This window comes from Falco rusticolus, chromosome 20 (genome assembly GCF_015220075.1).
Source record: "Falco rusticolus isolate bFalRus1 chromosome 20, bFalRus1.pri, whole genome shotgun sequence".
Lineage (NCBI taxonomy): Eukaryota > Metazoa > Chordata > Aves > Falconiformes > Falconidae > Falco > Falco rusticolus.
The window spans coordinates 3,981,345-3,995,233 of NC_051206.1; the positions used below are offsets into that span (position 1 = coordinate 3,981,345).

The following is a 13,889-nucleotide window of genomic DNA, read 5'->3' on the forward strand; positions in this document are numbered from 1 at the left end:
CCTCCAAACCACAGAAGACCCTAGACCTAAGACCCTTCTCCCAGGAGAAGACCCTAATACCTAAATCCACCATGAGAAGACGTCCAAGTGCAGTGTAGAACGTAGTCCGACATCTCATGTCAGTCAGGTTGGACTGATTGTTAATGCCCAGGAAGGAAAAGTGCTCGCTCTGCAAATGGAAAAGAAAAGATGGGTTAAAGGGGAGCGACCACCTTGAACGGGCTGCTGTATCGAGGGCTGAGGATCTCTGGCGTTCCCCCATCTAATTCTCAGCCTGTGCAAGGGTGAGAAGCAGCGAGCGCCGCTGTTCTGCTGTTTTGCTAACCACTCTGCAGCTGCCAGCCATCTCCGAGAGCAAGCCACCAGAGGGCAACAGGAACCGCGCCTGCACGCCCCAGAACAGCATCCTATCCACCGGCAAGGATACCTTTCATCTTGGAATTCCCCAGGACCAGATGAACAAGGAAGTCTTGCTTTGCCTCCAGAGCAAAGCAGCAATCTGCCACCCTTACTCCTGGGGATCCTTCAGCCACTAAGGTTGCTGAAAACCAGCCCTCTGCAGACAGATCCCCAGTGACCCTGCCTGCATTTTCCACGGAAACAGCAGCCCCAGACGACGCAGCTCGGGTGCAGCTTCTGGGCCAAACACAGGACATAGGACTGCCTGCAAAACATCCCCTAGCTCGAGGAATACAGCGCCTCGTTCAACCAGTCGATGCAAACCTTCTGGACGTGCTGCTGGGAGTCCTACTGCTCCAGCATCGGAGCATCAAATGACTCCATGCTCCCAGAGGCAAGTCAGAAATCTGATACTTTGCTGCTGGCTTCTAGCTGCTCGTTCTAACATTTTTGATTTCAAGTTAGCATCCCAGATCCGCCCAGGGAGGACCATAGTGGTAGTGACCAAGGAAGAAGGCTGCTCTCCTGGTCACTGCAAGCGATGGCACTTCTTCCAAATCAGTCTTTTTAGAACAAAAGCTGGGGGCACTGAAATGCTGTGATATTTTGCTTGATATTGCATAAACAACGCTCACTGCTGTCCACCAGCACGCGCAGCAGTATCAGCGGTCTCCTGCATTTTGCTCTGGAGATGGCTGTCTTTCAGTGGAATAAAGAGACCCTCGCATTAACCCTCTGGGGATGAAAGGTACCATGTAATTACAGCCCCTCAAAACTGAAGGGCAGGCTTCAAATAAAGAGAGATGGAACACAGATCACGTTTTCTAGAAGCTCATCTAGTACAATGGAAGCATCTGGGAGACAGGTAACTTCAAAAGTGTGCCCAGGTGTTAAAATCGGGATTATCTCAACTGCACAAAGGCAGATGGAGGAGTCTGCTGTGAGACAAGAAGCAGAAGGTGAAAGGACTTACCGTGTGATTGTTCAGCATGAACTGTACGGCGCTCAGTTTCACCAGCTTTCTAACACTACTGTATGTAAAGGGGGTGTTAAGGAAGCAGCAGAGTCAGCAGAAAACGCCTTACAGTGCTTGCAAAGCATTTTCCAGGGCAAAACTGGAAGGGGACTTAGGTCTGTATTATTCCGTATGTTCTAGCCTCTCTTCCACTTGTTGCAAGAGCAATCAAGTTGTATAGAAGTCTCCTGTAGAGACCCGCAGTGACCATTTTTATTTACTCTGTCAGGAAGAACAAGTAGAAGGCCCTAAGATAGACTGTAAACAAATTAACTGCAGACAGCAAGCTACAAAGCGATTATGAGCCAGAATAAAACACCATTATAGCCATCCACTGCAATTCAACAGCTAGGTAAGACGTTGACCAAGCACTCGCGCTCTCTTTCTTCTCACTACCCAAATGATGAAGCAGTTCAGGAATCTGTTACATGCAGAGTGCTCCCATTCCAGCCGAGCATCTGGGCCACTCTTCCCCCATCGGCTTAAGCGTCCTGCGCACCCAACAGCTCTTCCGAAAAGGATATCCAATGGAGAGGTCATTGAGCAGCTGCAGCGTCTTGGAGGTGATAGGCTCGCATCGACCCCAGTACTTCAGGTTGGTGATGCTAGGGAAGAGCACAACAAGGAAGGATCAGAGGGGTTTGCTCGGCTTCCCCTTTGCTGTGCGGCGGATTCTTTCAGTTCAAAAGTCACCCAAACATCATCAGCTCCACCCTCCACCGAAACCACAGACATCACAAGCCACAAAATATTGGTATAAAATTACTGTACTTACATTTGGTTGACTAGAAAATTATCCTTCAGATAATCTTCACTACTTGGGTCCCAAGCTACACTGGCCCATACCCAGGCCCTTGGAATTCTGTGGCACTCCAGGGCTGGTTTCTGCAGCAAGGGTAAGAGAATTCTGCGGCAGTGACTACATGCAGACGTATGCAATTCTGCACCTGCACCATCCACTGTCAGCTGCAGAATTCTAGTAGCCCTTGCTTCTTCCAGGAGAGCCATTTCACCCCTTGGGGATGATGCGCAGCTGGGGCGCACGAGGGTAGGCAAGGCCCCATGCACGTAAAGATGGGGGCGATGCTAAAGAATTTGAAGGGGAGCTAGCGGCTGCACAGCACCAGGCGCACGGCACTGGGCGTCAGCGCTGGAGCTACTGAATTGGTTCAAAATGCTAACAGAAGCTGCCAAGGACATGACAAAAAGCCAGTCGACAGGTTCGGTCCAGAGGAGAGCTGCCCAGGAACAGGCCGAATAGGGTGCCTACCGGAGTGGAAGAATTTTAAGAAAAGGACTTGCGCTACCCTGGTACTGAACAGCACAATTTGCAAAGAAAACCTTTGAAGGAGTCCCCTCCCCACAGAGCTTTCGTGGCTGGTGATTGCCAATAGTCAAGTGATAGGGCATGAGTGCTCGAGGCTGTCCCCTTCTCTGACTTTGGTTTTACTAAGCAGGCACTGGAAAGAGAATCCATTATCTTGGTGTACGGCTTATTTTTGTGTCTCCACGGTGGATAAATCAATCCTGGATATTGCGCGTGACTTAAGCCCTGATAAAAGCCTGTAATTCTCTTGAGTAGCCAGATGTTACTAGTTTTAGACTGAACAACACTCCCTCATGCTCCAGTTTTCCTGGTTATACCTTCAAATAAACCCTGGAATCTCTGATGCCTGCAAGCAGAAACACTTACATTTTTCCTATGAAGACGCTCAGGACCATGGTCTCATCATTCAAACCCAGGACCTCTGAGAGACGGCGGTACAGCTGGAGGGGAAAAAAATAACACCAATTTAAAAGCTGTCAAGAAAACAAGTAATGATCAAAGACTTTGTTTTTGACTTGTTCTCCCCGTGTGGCACATGGGCCTAGGAGGGTGTGTGCTCTGGGCTTTCCTAGATCTCCGTGTGTTGTTTGACTGATCTGATCCAGACCAATACTTGCCCTAATCACTGCTACCTCTTTCCACTAATCAGAGCAGGTTCAGGTACTGTACACAGAAGCTGGAGAACCCGCCTTTCCTAGGGAAAGGGGACATAACTACTGTGCTGCTTCACACAGTATCTTAGTGTATTTGTTTGGAACTCTTTGAGTTTTTTGCCACATCATTGCTCTGAAGTCTCTGGGGTGGGGAAGGAAGGTCATAGGTTACTGGAAAGGAATGGAACCTAACTCTGGAGTAATGACATTCCCATTCTTTACTGGTTTTTTTTGGTGTAAAAAAGGGTATTTTGCATTTTTAAAGAGGCACCAAGGCATTCAAATCTACAATTGCCTTGTAATGAAGAGAATGGATATCGATCTCCACTTTAGAGTGGGGAAGCAAGGCACAGGTGCCAAGGTCAGGCTCCTTATGGGTGTACGAGGTGATGACCTCACACACTTCCACAGGTATATTGGCTTAAGGGAACTCATATGAAGTCACAGCAGAAACCTGGCAGATACCAAAACTGACGTTCTAGGGCTACTGTCACAGTCACTGGCTGCCTTCCGACATACACAGAACACAGTATTCAAAAACAGCTCAGGGCTTGCAAAATTAACACGCGACATGTATCCAGAAAACACCGCAGACTGGTCTCTTAAGTATTTTCAGCTATAAAGAAGAGAAAACAAATAATGCCACTTGCTTTCATTTAAAAAGGGAAGCTATTACTGGACTTCATATCCCCAAAGAGACATAGCCAAGCAGACTAATTACCTTGGAAGACTTCTGCACCTGATCTCCAATATAGATCTTGCGGAACTGCTCAAAGAAGCTCAGCATGGCAAGCTCCAGCTTCTCATTCCCTGCCTGCGCCAAGCGAGAGTCCGTCAGGTTCATCAGCTGCAGCACCCTGGAGAAAGGTGGGAAAAAACACACCTTGCTGATGGGGCCCTGGGAGGAGGGAGGGATTCCTGGCACACGGTGGTGTTTCCAGGCTGAGTGCAATGGTATTTTTCACTTTCTGTGGGCGCTGTTGTTTTGGGTCAAGGACTGACAAAACTGGTGACAAAACAGTGACTGGGGTACATTCCCCTCCGGTGCAAGGCCACTGTAAGGCTTCCGTGTCCCCTCTGAGAGGGATGCAAGGCCTCAGGTTTTAATTTGCTGGTGAAGTGAGTTTCAGGTGCTTTAGTGCGCTCGCCTAACGACTGGTCCATCGTGTTCTCAAACCCACCTGAGCAACTACTGCTCCCCTCACAAGAGCAAGGCTCTAAGTGACACTCCCGCTTCAGTTTGGCTTTTGTTATGAGCCCTGCAGAAACAACGCTGCGACCTGTGCACAGGCAGCGAGCAGACCTTGCTGGCAAGGAAGGGGCAGAGGGATTTTAGGGTAACACACATCCAACAGAACGGGGCAAAAGCAGCGATATTCTTTTTGGCAAGTGCCACAAAGCACAGAGTGGGAAAGAAGATAAAACGTAAATGGGCTTCTATGGACATCCATCACCTATGCTGGCACTAAAGGTAGCTGAAATATATATGGGGTCTCACCATTTCCTCTTCAGTAACTCATCAGCTACGCGGGAAGCCAGTACCTGATGTTATCTGCTGGCTCACCAACAGGCCAGCTTCCATACATTCATAGTTCAGCTCCTTTTCCTACCCTAGCTTCCGAGCAGAGCGATTAGGCTCTGGACCAGAAGGCATTCAGCGCAGCTCAAGGTTGGTTCATGAATTCTAAGCTACGTGTTCTCACATCCATCAGATAAAGCTTGCACTGGAGAGTATTTACAATCCTGAAAACCCAGCACATGTTAGACAACATTGTAAAGTTTTAACAGCTAGAGAAGAGCTACAATATTCACAGCGTATTTACGGACAAAACTCACTTTGGATTATTAACTAGGAAAAAGATTTCCCCCCACCACCCCAGCAAAGAACCATCATGCATTTAGTGCTACTCCAATGCATGCATTTAAGCGCAGTATAATTCCCCTCTTACATGCTCTTCCCCTCTCATTCTCTTTCTTATAAGCCAGATTTCCCAATTTAGGCAAACCACAGCAGAACTCTGCTGGCTGGCTCTAGCCAGTGCCACCCATCTCTTCTTTCAGGACGGCCAATTCCACACCGTTCTTTTCAGCGAAAAGAGGGGAAGAACATGGTGGCAGCTTCACAACAGCAATTCTTTTGTTGACTTCAATAGTGGTGCAGCTAGAAAACAGTCAGCATCCCTACCGACAAACCAACTCGCCATCCATCGCATCCTGCTCATCCGTGCTGGCGAACGAGACCCTACCACCAATCACTGCCCCGATAATATAGACGAGCCACGTCAGGCGCCCTGAAACCAACAGAGGACATCAGAACCAAGCACGTCACACATTACACGGAGGAAGCTGAGGAGATCTGCATTTTATTTTGACAAAGACAGGATTCACAAGGAGTATCTTTCTGCTTTTGTGCCCATTTATACCAAAATTACTCAAACTTCCACTCGGTGGAGAACAGGCACGACTTTACTAGTAAAGAAACAACAACGCCAGGTCTGCCTGGAAGATTTTCATTATTTAAAGCTATTCCACTGCAGAAAGCAACTTTCTTGTAAAACTGTATTCTGCGTATTTAAACAAGGGCAGATGTCAGCAGGCAGTGTTTATTTTTTCAAAGTACATGTGGCTGGTGGAGAAGTCAACATCGCATGGGAGTTTTACCTCCACACACACAAAAAAACCCCACCACGTTAGATCAGACAACACTGTTTCAGAAGGAAGAGGAACAGTTTCCATACCTGTGCTGCTGCATCCAATTCCTCCACGGAAGGGGAAGCAAGCTATGTTATCAGAGGGGGGCATAACTCGGAAGGAACTGTGCCTTTATGGCCAGTGTTAAGCAATTCCTAAACCAACCAGCTGGGCAAGTGCAAAACCTCCATGCTGAACCCACCCAACACTGCGGACAGACACCCACTGTGGACAGTGGCACCAGGTGAACACCCCACTCCCAATTACTCAGTACCAACAACCAGCTGGAGGTTTCTGCCACGCAGCCAGCGGGGAGGTTGAGATGACGACGCTGTACACTGCCTCAGACAAAAGAGGGATGAGGCAGGCAGTGCTGACCACCTGTGGATGGGTCACATCCTCATAACGTGTCCCTGAAAGACTGGGCAAGGGGATGTGCTATATTTCCCCCAAAAAGGGACTCAGCTGTGGGACAGCAATATCTTCAGAGAGCAATCTGTGTGCTTTGGGAGTGTCTTGTCTACAGCCAAAAATATTCTGCAGCACACAGGTACCTCCTCAAGGGAACGTTTGTGAGATCTGCCTCCCCACCCTATGGATTTCACCAGGAATGCAGGCCTCTGAAACGGTACTTTTGCGAACAGGCCACCTATTGCAAACTTGCAGGCCACAATTCTCCAAAGACGCTCACCTTCTTGTACAGCAACGTCCATGGGGCTGGCGGTGGCACTCTGCAGCAGCTCCTGGTAGGACTGGGCTGACTGGTCGAAGAGCTGCACAAGCAGAGCGCAGGTCTTCTCATACTCGCACCGGCCAATGGTGGATAGCTGATCTAGCTGCTGTTGCACAAGGCCAGTATCATCCAGTGGATCCTCTAAACCATCCCTATGCAGCGAGAAAGCAGATTAGCAAAGGACTTCAAATGTAGAGACAGCCTAACCCATAACATTAACTTATTTCTACCAGGTAGAGGATGCTTTCGCAGGCATGCAGCAATTCCAGTGACTGAAGTCTCTGCCTCTACTATTTGTCACGATGGAGAGTTACACAGACCTAAGCATCTGACCGTTGTTGTGGCCATAAAGCAGAAGAGTAATGGTTCAGGTGGAAAGGCCATCAGGACCTGGGATGACTAAGCTTTTCTTACGTCTTTAACATTTATTGAGGTCTTTGAACAGAACGTGCAGTGCCAAGAACAAGGTCTCTGCCTGGCTGTTGTATAAAAAAGCTTTCCATCTTTCTCAATGTTTTAGTTGCCTTTTCCTCTAAATAATCTCAACAATGAATTTATTGCAAACTCCAGAGCTAGCTAAACCTGCTGTTCCTCCCTTGCATCACTAGATACCTAGAAAGGGATAAGCCGATCAGTCTTCCTTAAGACAGGCATTGTTTTTCTAGATTTGACCATTTGTTTTCATCAAATACAAACACACACAAGGTAGAATTCATCCCCCACAAATTCAGGCACTGCAACAAGAGTCTTGTAGGCTGCTCCTACACTCAAAGGAAGGAAAAAAAAAAAAAAGATAAGATACTTCTAGGTAAGATTTGTGCCATCCCACAGGAGAGATCTAAAAACTAAATGAATCACACTTTGCATACATATTCCTCTCTGCTATGATGGCAATTCAGAGTGGAAGCACTATGCTGCAGGTGTATGATGTTAGGTAGGATGAATTCAACCCATAAGATGTCGGTGAGCACTTGGATCAATCTCAGCCATTGGAGATCTCAAAAAAAAAAAAAAAGCTTGAAAAAACCCCCCAATCTCTTTTGTATAAGAGACAGAATATCGTTTAGGTAAGGCTCCCTTAGAAATCCTTTGGTGACTCACCAAACTTCCTGCAGCCGTACCCGTTTTTAAAAGAAACCTCAGAAGACAAACACACTAGAGCCTTCAGACTCTGGTGCTGACAAGAAGAAACGCTGCCATCTCTCTGCTTTTTTTACCTCAATATGATGTGCACAGATTCCAGCCTGGATGTGATGTAAGCTTTCGTGACTTCTGGTGTGTATGTTTCGAGCATGTGAGGCTCTGTGGCTTTAACGTAGGGCACTGATGCAGCCAGCCGCTGCCACAAGCTAAGGAGATAGTGAACGCTGTTCGGCGCAAACTCCCAGTGCTACCAGGAGCCAAGAGAAAGGAAAGAAAACCAGCGAGTTAGGATCTTGGTTACTTTACCCAGATTATTTGGACGGGCATAGCACTAGATACAGCAACACCTAAAAGCTTTAATGACCTGGTCGCCAATTTTCACAATGAATTTCAGTTCACACCTGAATTCAGTGAGCACTAGCGGCGCTCAGCAGACACTGAAAGATCATCCCGAGTTCCTAGGCTGCGTCAAAACCTTTGGTTCCAAACTACTGCTGAGCTCATACTGTAGTGCGCTGTAGACAGCTTCCCAAACAGAAAGTACAGTTTAAAGCTGTTTCCCAGATAAATATAAAAATTTAACAAAGCCGTTAAGTTATATAATTTTTAAAACCATATTCTGCGCAGCAGTGTAGTTACAAGCTGCATACACCAGTGGAAAACTAAGTGGGAAAATGGAATGATATTCATATTACTATCAATCCCTGCAACTGCATTTCAATAGCGAAGTGATACATAATTCTAAAAATAAACCTTATTTAACAGGTTTTTTTTTTCCCCCCTGCTAGGACATGGAAAGACTCTGGAGGCACAGCAGCTCTGCCTTCCCCCACATACTGCTCCTGTTCCATTCAGCAGGAATTCACAAAATAATCAATGCTACACTGCAGGATTTGTCACAGAGTCTGCAGGGTTTTTTGGTAAAAATAACATACAGCAAATTAAGGGGCAAAGAACAGACAAGAGGGTAATAATTTTGTTTCAAAAGAAGACAAGGGGCATAAACACCCATCAAGGGTAAATAAAACCATTTTGTACCTGCAGGCTGGTCACGGTGAAGTTGGCAATGAGTCGGATGACCTCAGGGTAGTTCTCCACCTTCACCAGCTCTCCCAGCTGGTAATTGCTTTTCAATCGGGCCAGCAATCGGCAGAACTCATGGTAGTTGTTTGGGTCTGACAAACTCTGAGAGGAGAAAAAGAGGAGAAGATTTGAGAAACAGCACTACTTGACAACACATGGCAGTCAGCTACAAGAGGTGCGGATTTACGGTGGAACGACAGGAAGAGAGCAGCAAGATGTTGCACCCTTCTCCCCAGTGCCACAAGCGGACACGTACGTTAGGAAGTATTTTTGGTGAGGAAAGATGAGGCAGAGGGAAGCAGAGCCACAGTTCCACTGACTGCACCTGAAATACTCACCTGTGGGTTTTCCAGTATTCGTTTAACTCCATCAACGAGATGAGATAAAAACTTCGCTCTTTCCGCGTTGTTGAAGAGGGATCTGCGTACAGAGGCTATCTGCACTAAGCAGGATAAAACCTAAAAGGGGCAAAGGGAATAAACAGAAAGGGAGGGATTAGAACAATAAAATGAACAGCACGTTTCCTTTTCATGACACAACAAATCATTTAAGCCTGCTGCTCCTTTGCATGCTACACGACAGCTCCTTCATCTTTGCAATTCTGTGTAGTCTGTATAAAAGTGTAGAAACAAATTACAGCGGAGATAAAAACCACATCGCCCAAGGGAACATCTCCATCCTGACAGTCAAAAGTGTGTTCCAAACTCCGCTCCCAAAAAGGCTGGGATTTCTTTAGATGGAGAACACAGATCTCAGAAGACTGAAAATACACTAGGACTGGCAGGGAAAGCTGGTAAAATTAACACAGACTTGGAAAAATATTGCAGAAGATAGAAGACTGGCAAGAAAAAAAAAATATTAAATTGTCCTCAACTCAAACCTCTGAAATGTAAATCCAGAGTAAATTCCCAGGTGCAGCTGCAGTAGTGAGACACAGGCAGGACTTGGAAGAGCAGCGGCAGTCAGCTTTGATAGCACCCTGCAATCCTTATCCAGAGGCAAAGCCCCATTCCCTCCGACCAGTGTAAGGACTACCTGCTCAGCCACTAAGCCTCTCGTTCTTGCTGGCTCTTACATTTACTGATCAAAGAGGCAGGACAATTAAAGGCGTAATTGCTTGAGATTTCTATTCAGTTAACAACAACAACAACAAAAGTCTCACACTGTTAAACCCTCTCATGAATATTTGCAGCTCTAAATTCAGAATTAGCAAGTAACCCTTCAACATAATGAAAAAAATACTTCTGAAGGACCCTTCCCTCCCTAGCCAAAGGGCACGTTGTCATTGTAGAATTATGAAAAATATTTATCAGATAGATAAATGCCTGGCAGGCAATTTTTTTTCCAAGAAAGAAATAACCCAAGTTTTAGTTCAATTGTGCTACTGGCCGTTTCATCCAGCTGGGACGTGGCCTAGTTTTAAAGTGTGGAAGGAGAAATCACACTCCTCAGCTGTGCTCCCAGACTTCCTACCTACTCGCAGTATGGTTTTAGGATCAACTTCGCAGTACAGTGGAAATAACAGAAGCTGCATCCCTCAAAAAGGGCTTGCTGAAAGAGTGAGCAGGCAGACTCGGAGCTACGCAAGGACAAAGAAGTAGGTTGGACTTCCAGCAAACAAGCTGCTCTTAGGTCAAATCCAAACCCTGCAGAGGCATCAAAACTACCAGCAGCAGTGCGGGAGCAGCCTCCCCTTTGTCACTATAGTGCCATCAAAGTCAAGGAGCTGTCAGAAGTCAGCCTCGGGCATTTTAACTGACAGTAAATCTCCCAGATGAATCCTACAAACACTTCCTGGTAGTGGAGTCCGTAAGGAAAATAAACACTAAACTTACCAGAGGAGAAAACGAAGGAGGGATGGAATGATAAAGATCAAAAAACAACTGAAGGGTTGAAGAATCCAAGAATGCTGAAAAAAACCAGAGCATTTTACTGAGAACACCTCCATTTACTGCCTTCCACATGCTAATCAACAACGACATGCGTACTCCTCACATGAAGTACCACACTATAAGAAAATCTCCAAAGGATTTTACCTTTTTATAAAATTGCCTTTCCTAGAAACAATGTAAACCCACTGGTACTTCGGTACCAAGACCAAATATTTTAAGAACACAATCTGTGAAACTGCCTGCAAAATGACTGGTGAGAAAAGCAAGGATGTTGAGAACAGGTGCCAAGTTATTTGTTATTTACATTTTAAAATAAATTAAAAAAAAAAACCCAAAGAGTTTACTACTTCTTGAATTGGCAGGTTAAGACTGAAAGGGTAGAGGAGTGTTTTTGTAGCTCAAGACTGGCAACCCAAACTGAACTGCATTTGCAATCACACTAAGGAAGGGCTGGATTTTACATCTGGTATTGTATGCAAAAATTTATTTGTTAAGTACAGAGAGGGCTTTAGCAAGTCACCCATGTTTTCAGCTGCTATGCTGTGATTAGCCCTCTTCCTCCAGCAAGATTACCTGATCTCCAACTGGTTGGGATCTGCACAGTGCAAAGATCATCTGAGGACTCGTCTGTTGATGTGCCAATGAAATCAAAGTTCAGGCAATTATGTGTGAGCTTAAGAAGCTGCATGAGCAGACCATGCTGGCTTTCATCATTTAGATTCAGGTTCTTCCCAGAAGCCTATAAAATACATTGGATTAAAAAAAGTAAAAAGAAAAAAAATACTCAAGGTGACAGCTGAGTTTGAGGCAGTAATTCAACTTTAAATGGATGTGGCAATCTTAAGGATCATGTGCCACAAGCACCAACCCCAGCTATCACGTGCTTTTACAGACAGCATGTGCATTTACATGCTTAGTCTTTACACAAGATGGATAAACAGACAGCACTTTCTTTTTCACTTGGCTTCTACTGCACAGGAGAAAAGCAGCCAGGCTTGCCAGCTTGCAATTATACCATGAGATATAGGAGATAAGAAAGTTCTTATTAAGGTTAAACACAAGAATCTATTTTCTGCCTGACAAGCACTTAGCAGCAGGGAGTCCTGTTGCTCCACCTAACCCTCACATGGAAATGAATGCATTCCCTTTTGTTGCGGAGACATCTGCACGAGCCCTGCTCCAGTTACAACTCCAGTTACAACGCTCTGCTCTGGGCAGGGAAACAGGGATACTCTCAAGTAACACAAAGGACTCAAGGGACACGAAATGGTAAGTCAGTTCACTGCAGTTTAAATGCAGCACTCGGGTCTCTACTCCAGGGGCAGGCCAGCCCATCTATCCCCTGTATTATCATTCTGAACTTAAACCAAACTTCTCACAGCTTAAGCCTATTGCAAATCACACACTGCACTGTGCTGATGCTGGCAAGGCCAGTGCCAGTGGTCACTGGAATGTCTTCCTCACTCCCTCCACCGTACCACACTTACTCTTCTGGAGCTGCCTAGACGCACCCTGTTTTACGGACATGGATACAGATGCAATCATTGGTTTCTTGCAGCCCGATCATTCCCATTCAGAAGGTTCACCCTAGAAACTTCTGCTTTATATACAGAAGCTTGAGACACCTACTATTAGACAAAAAAAAGCCCGTAACTTGGGTAGTAGGTGTTGAATCACAGGAAAACAAGGATGCTGCAGGAGACAACAGAAAACATCCTGACCTGTCTTAAACCACAGCATCCCAAAAACCAAAAGCAAGATGACTTGGGGGGGAAAACTATAAAGGCTTCCTCCCGAGACAAGCCATGTCTTTCTAGTCACCGAGTCCCCATGGTCATGCAGCAACAGTAGTGTGTGCAATAGCTCAGCCAGAGCTACGCGTACAGGACAACAGCAAGAGCGCAGTTCTGGGGACCCCAGGTTAACAGGGTCTGGTTTATGCCTCCTGGCTGAGCACAAGCACTGGCTGAAATTTTTCCAAGTCTGGACAGTTGTAAGGACCCTGACCTGCCTGCAACTTCTGAGGTGGTTCTTTTCACAAAATTAGAGGAACTCTTTTTATTTCTGAGACTTCCAATTGATCATCAAATGCACCTGAAATAAGCCAATGAACTCAGAGGTTACCAGAGCTGTTATGGTTCAGGAGGATGGGTGCATGGGGAAGGATGACTAGCACAACTGTACAAGCCTTGCTTCCTTTAGAAACCAGGAGGAGTAAAAAAAGATCAAATTACACCCACGTACCCACCTTTATTACTGACAGAACCAGAGCTGCTCATTTTGAAATATCTTTAAAATAAAATTTCCTTTTCACTCTTTGTGCTATTTGTCAACTGTGACACTTCACTCAGCTGGAAGGATAAAAGTTAAACTAATCAAATCTGTGCAACTGCTACTGAGTTTATTGGGGGAGATTTTCCCATAAAGGGCTGCTCTTGCAGGCACCATTAGGACTCGACATTAGCTTTTTAGAAAAGAAACCTGATTCAGAATCGAGAATTTTCTTCAGATAATCTACTTGCTTACAAAATATACATGTGCCACTTCAGCTGAAAGAAACACTTTTTTTGGGGGGTAAACCCCAACCTGACTAGCAGAGCATTGCTGCCTTGTCCCAAGACAAGTATTTTTAAAGCAAGTTAACTCATGTATAATTGACACAAAATAAAAACCCGGGGATCAAAAGACAGTCTAATATTTATTATGTACTGAAATCTCAAGGACAACCTTTAGTCTCAAATTATTAAACATATCTTCACTAGCATTTTTTTCTCTCACCATGTGGGTTTTAAACTGAGGTTAAAAAAAAAAAAAAAAAAAAAAAAAAGAGATAAGGACTCGTTTTACAGGAAAACTCTCTGCCAGTACTGTAAATCAATATTTAAGATGTAAAACAAACATCTCATCTCTTTCCTGATGCTTTCAGACAGGGAAGTTTAACCCAAGCCTCAAG

At 45.5% G+C, this 13,889-nt stretch overlaps 1 protein-coding gene across 3 annotated transcripts in view; it reads right to left on the reverse strand.

The window, feature by feature from the left end:
- The window catches only part of XPO7 (exportin 7), a 49,890-nt gene that overhangs the window by 10,320 nt on the left and 25,681 nt on the right, over positions 1 to 13,889 (reverse strand). For all 3 annotated transcript variants that reach the window (XM_037371367.1, XM_037371366.1, XM_037371365.1), the window contains exons 7-18: positions 11,510 to 11,675; positions 10,880 to 10,953; positions 9,383 to 9,502; positions 9,000 to 9,146; positions 8,036 to 8,208; positions 6,777 to 6,970; positions 5,580 to 5,685; positions 4,116 to 4,251; positions 3,108 to 3,181; positions 1,939 to 2,019; positions 1,373 to 1,436; positions 61 to 169 (exon numbers count right to left, since the gene is read on the reverse strand). In XM_037371367.1, coding sequence (XP_037227264.1) covers positions 61 to 169; positions 1,373 to 1,436; positions 1,939 to 2,019; positions 3,108 to 3,181; positions 4,116 to 4,251; positions 5,580 to 5,685; positions 6,777 to 6,970; positions 8,036 to 8,208; positions 9,000 to 9,146; positions 9,383 to 9,502; positions 10,880 to 10,953; positions 11,510 to 11,675 — 1,444 coding nt within the window. The remainder of the gene's footprint in view (positions 1 to 60; positions 170 to 1,372; positions 1,437 to 1,938; positions 2,020 to 3,107; positions 3,182 to 4,115; positions 4,252 to 5,579; positions 5,686 to 6,776; positions 6,971 to 8,035; positions 8,209 to 8,999; positions 9,147 to 9,382; positions 9,503 to 10,879; positions 10,954 to 11,509; positions 11,676 to 13,889) is intronic.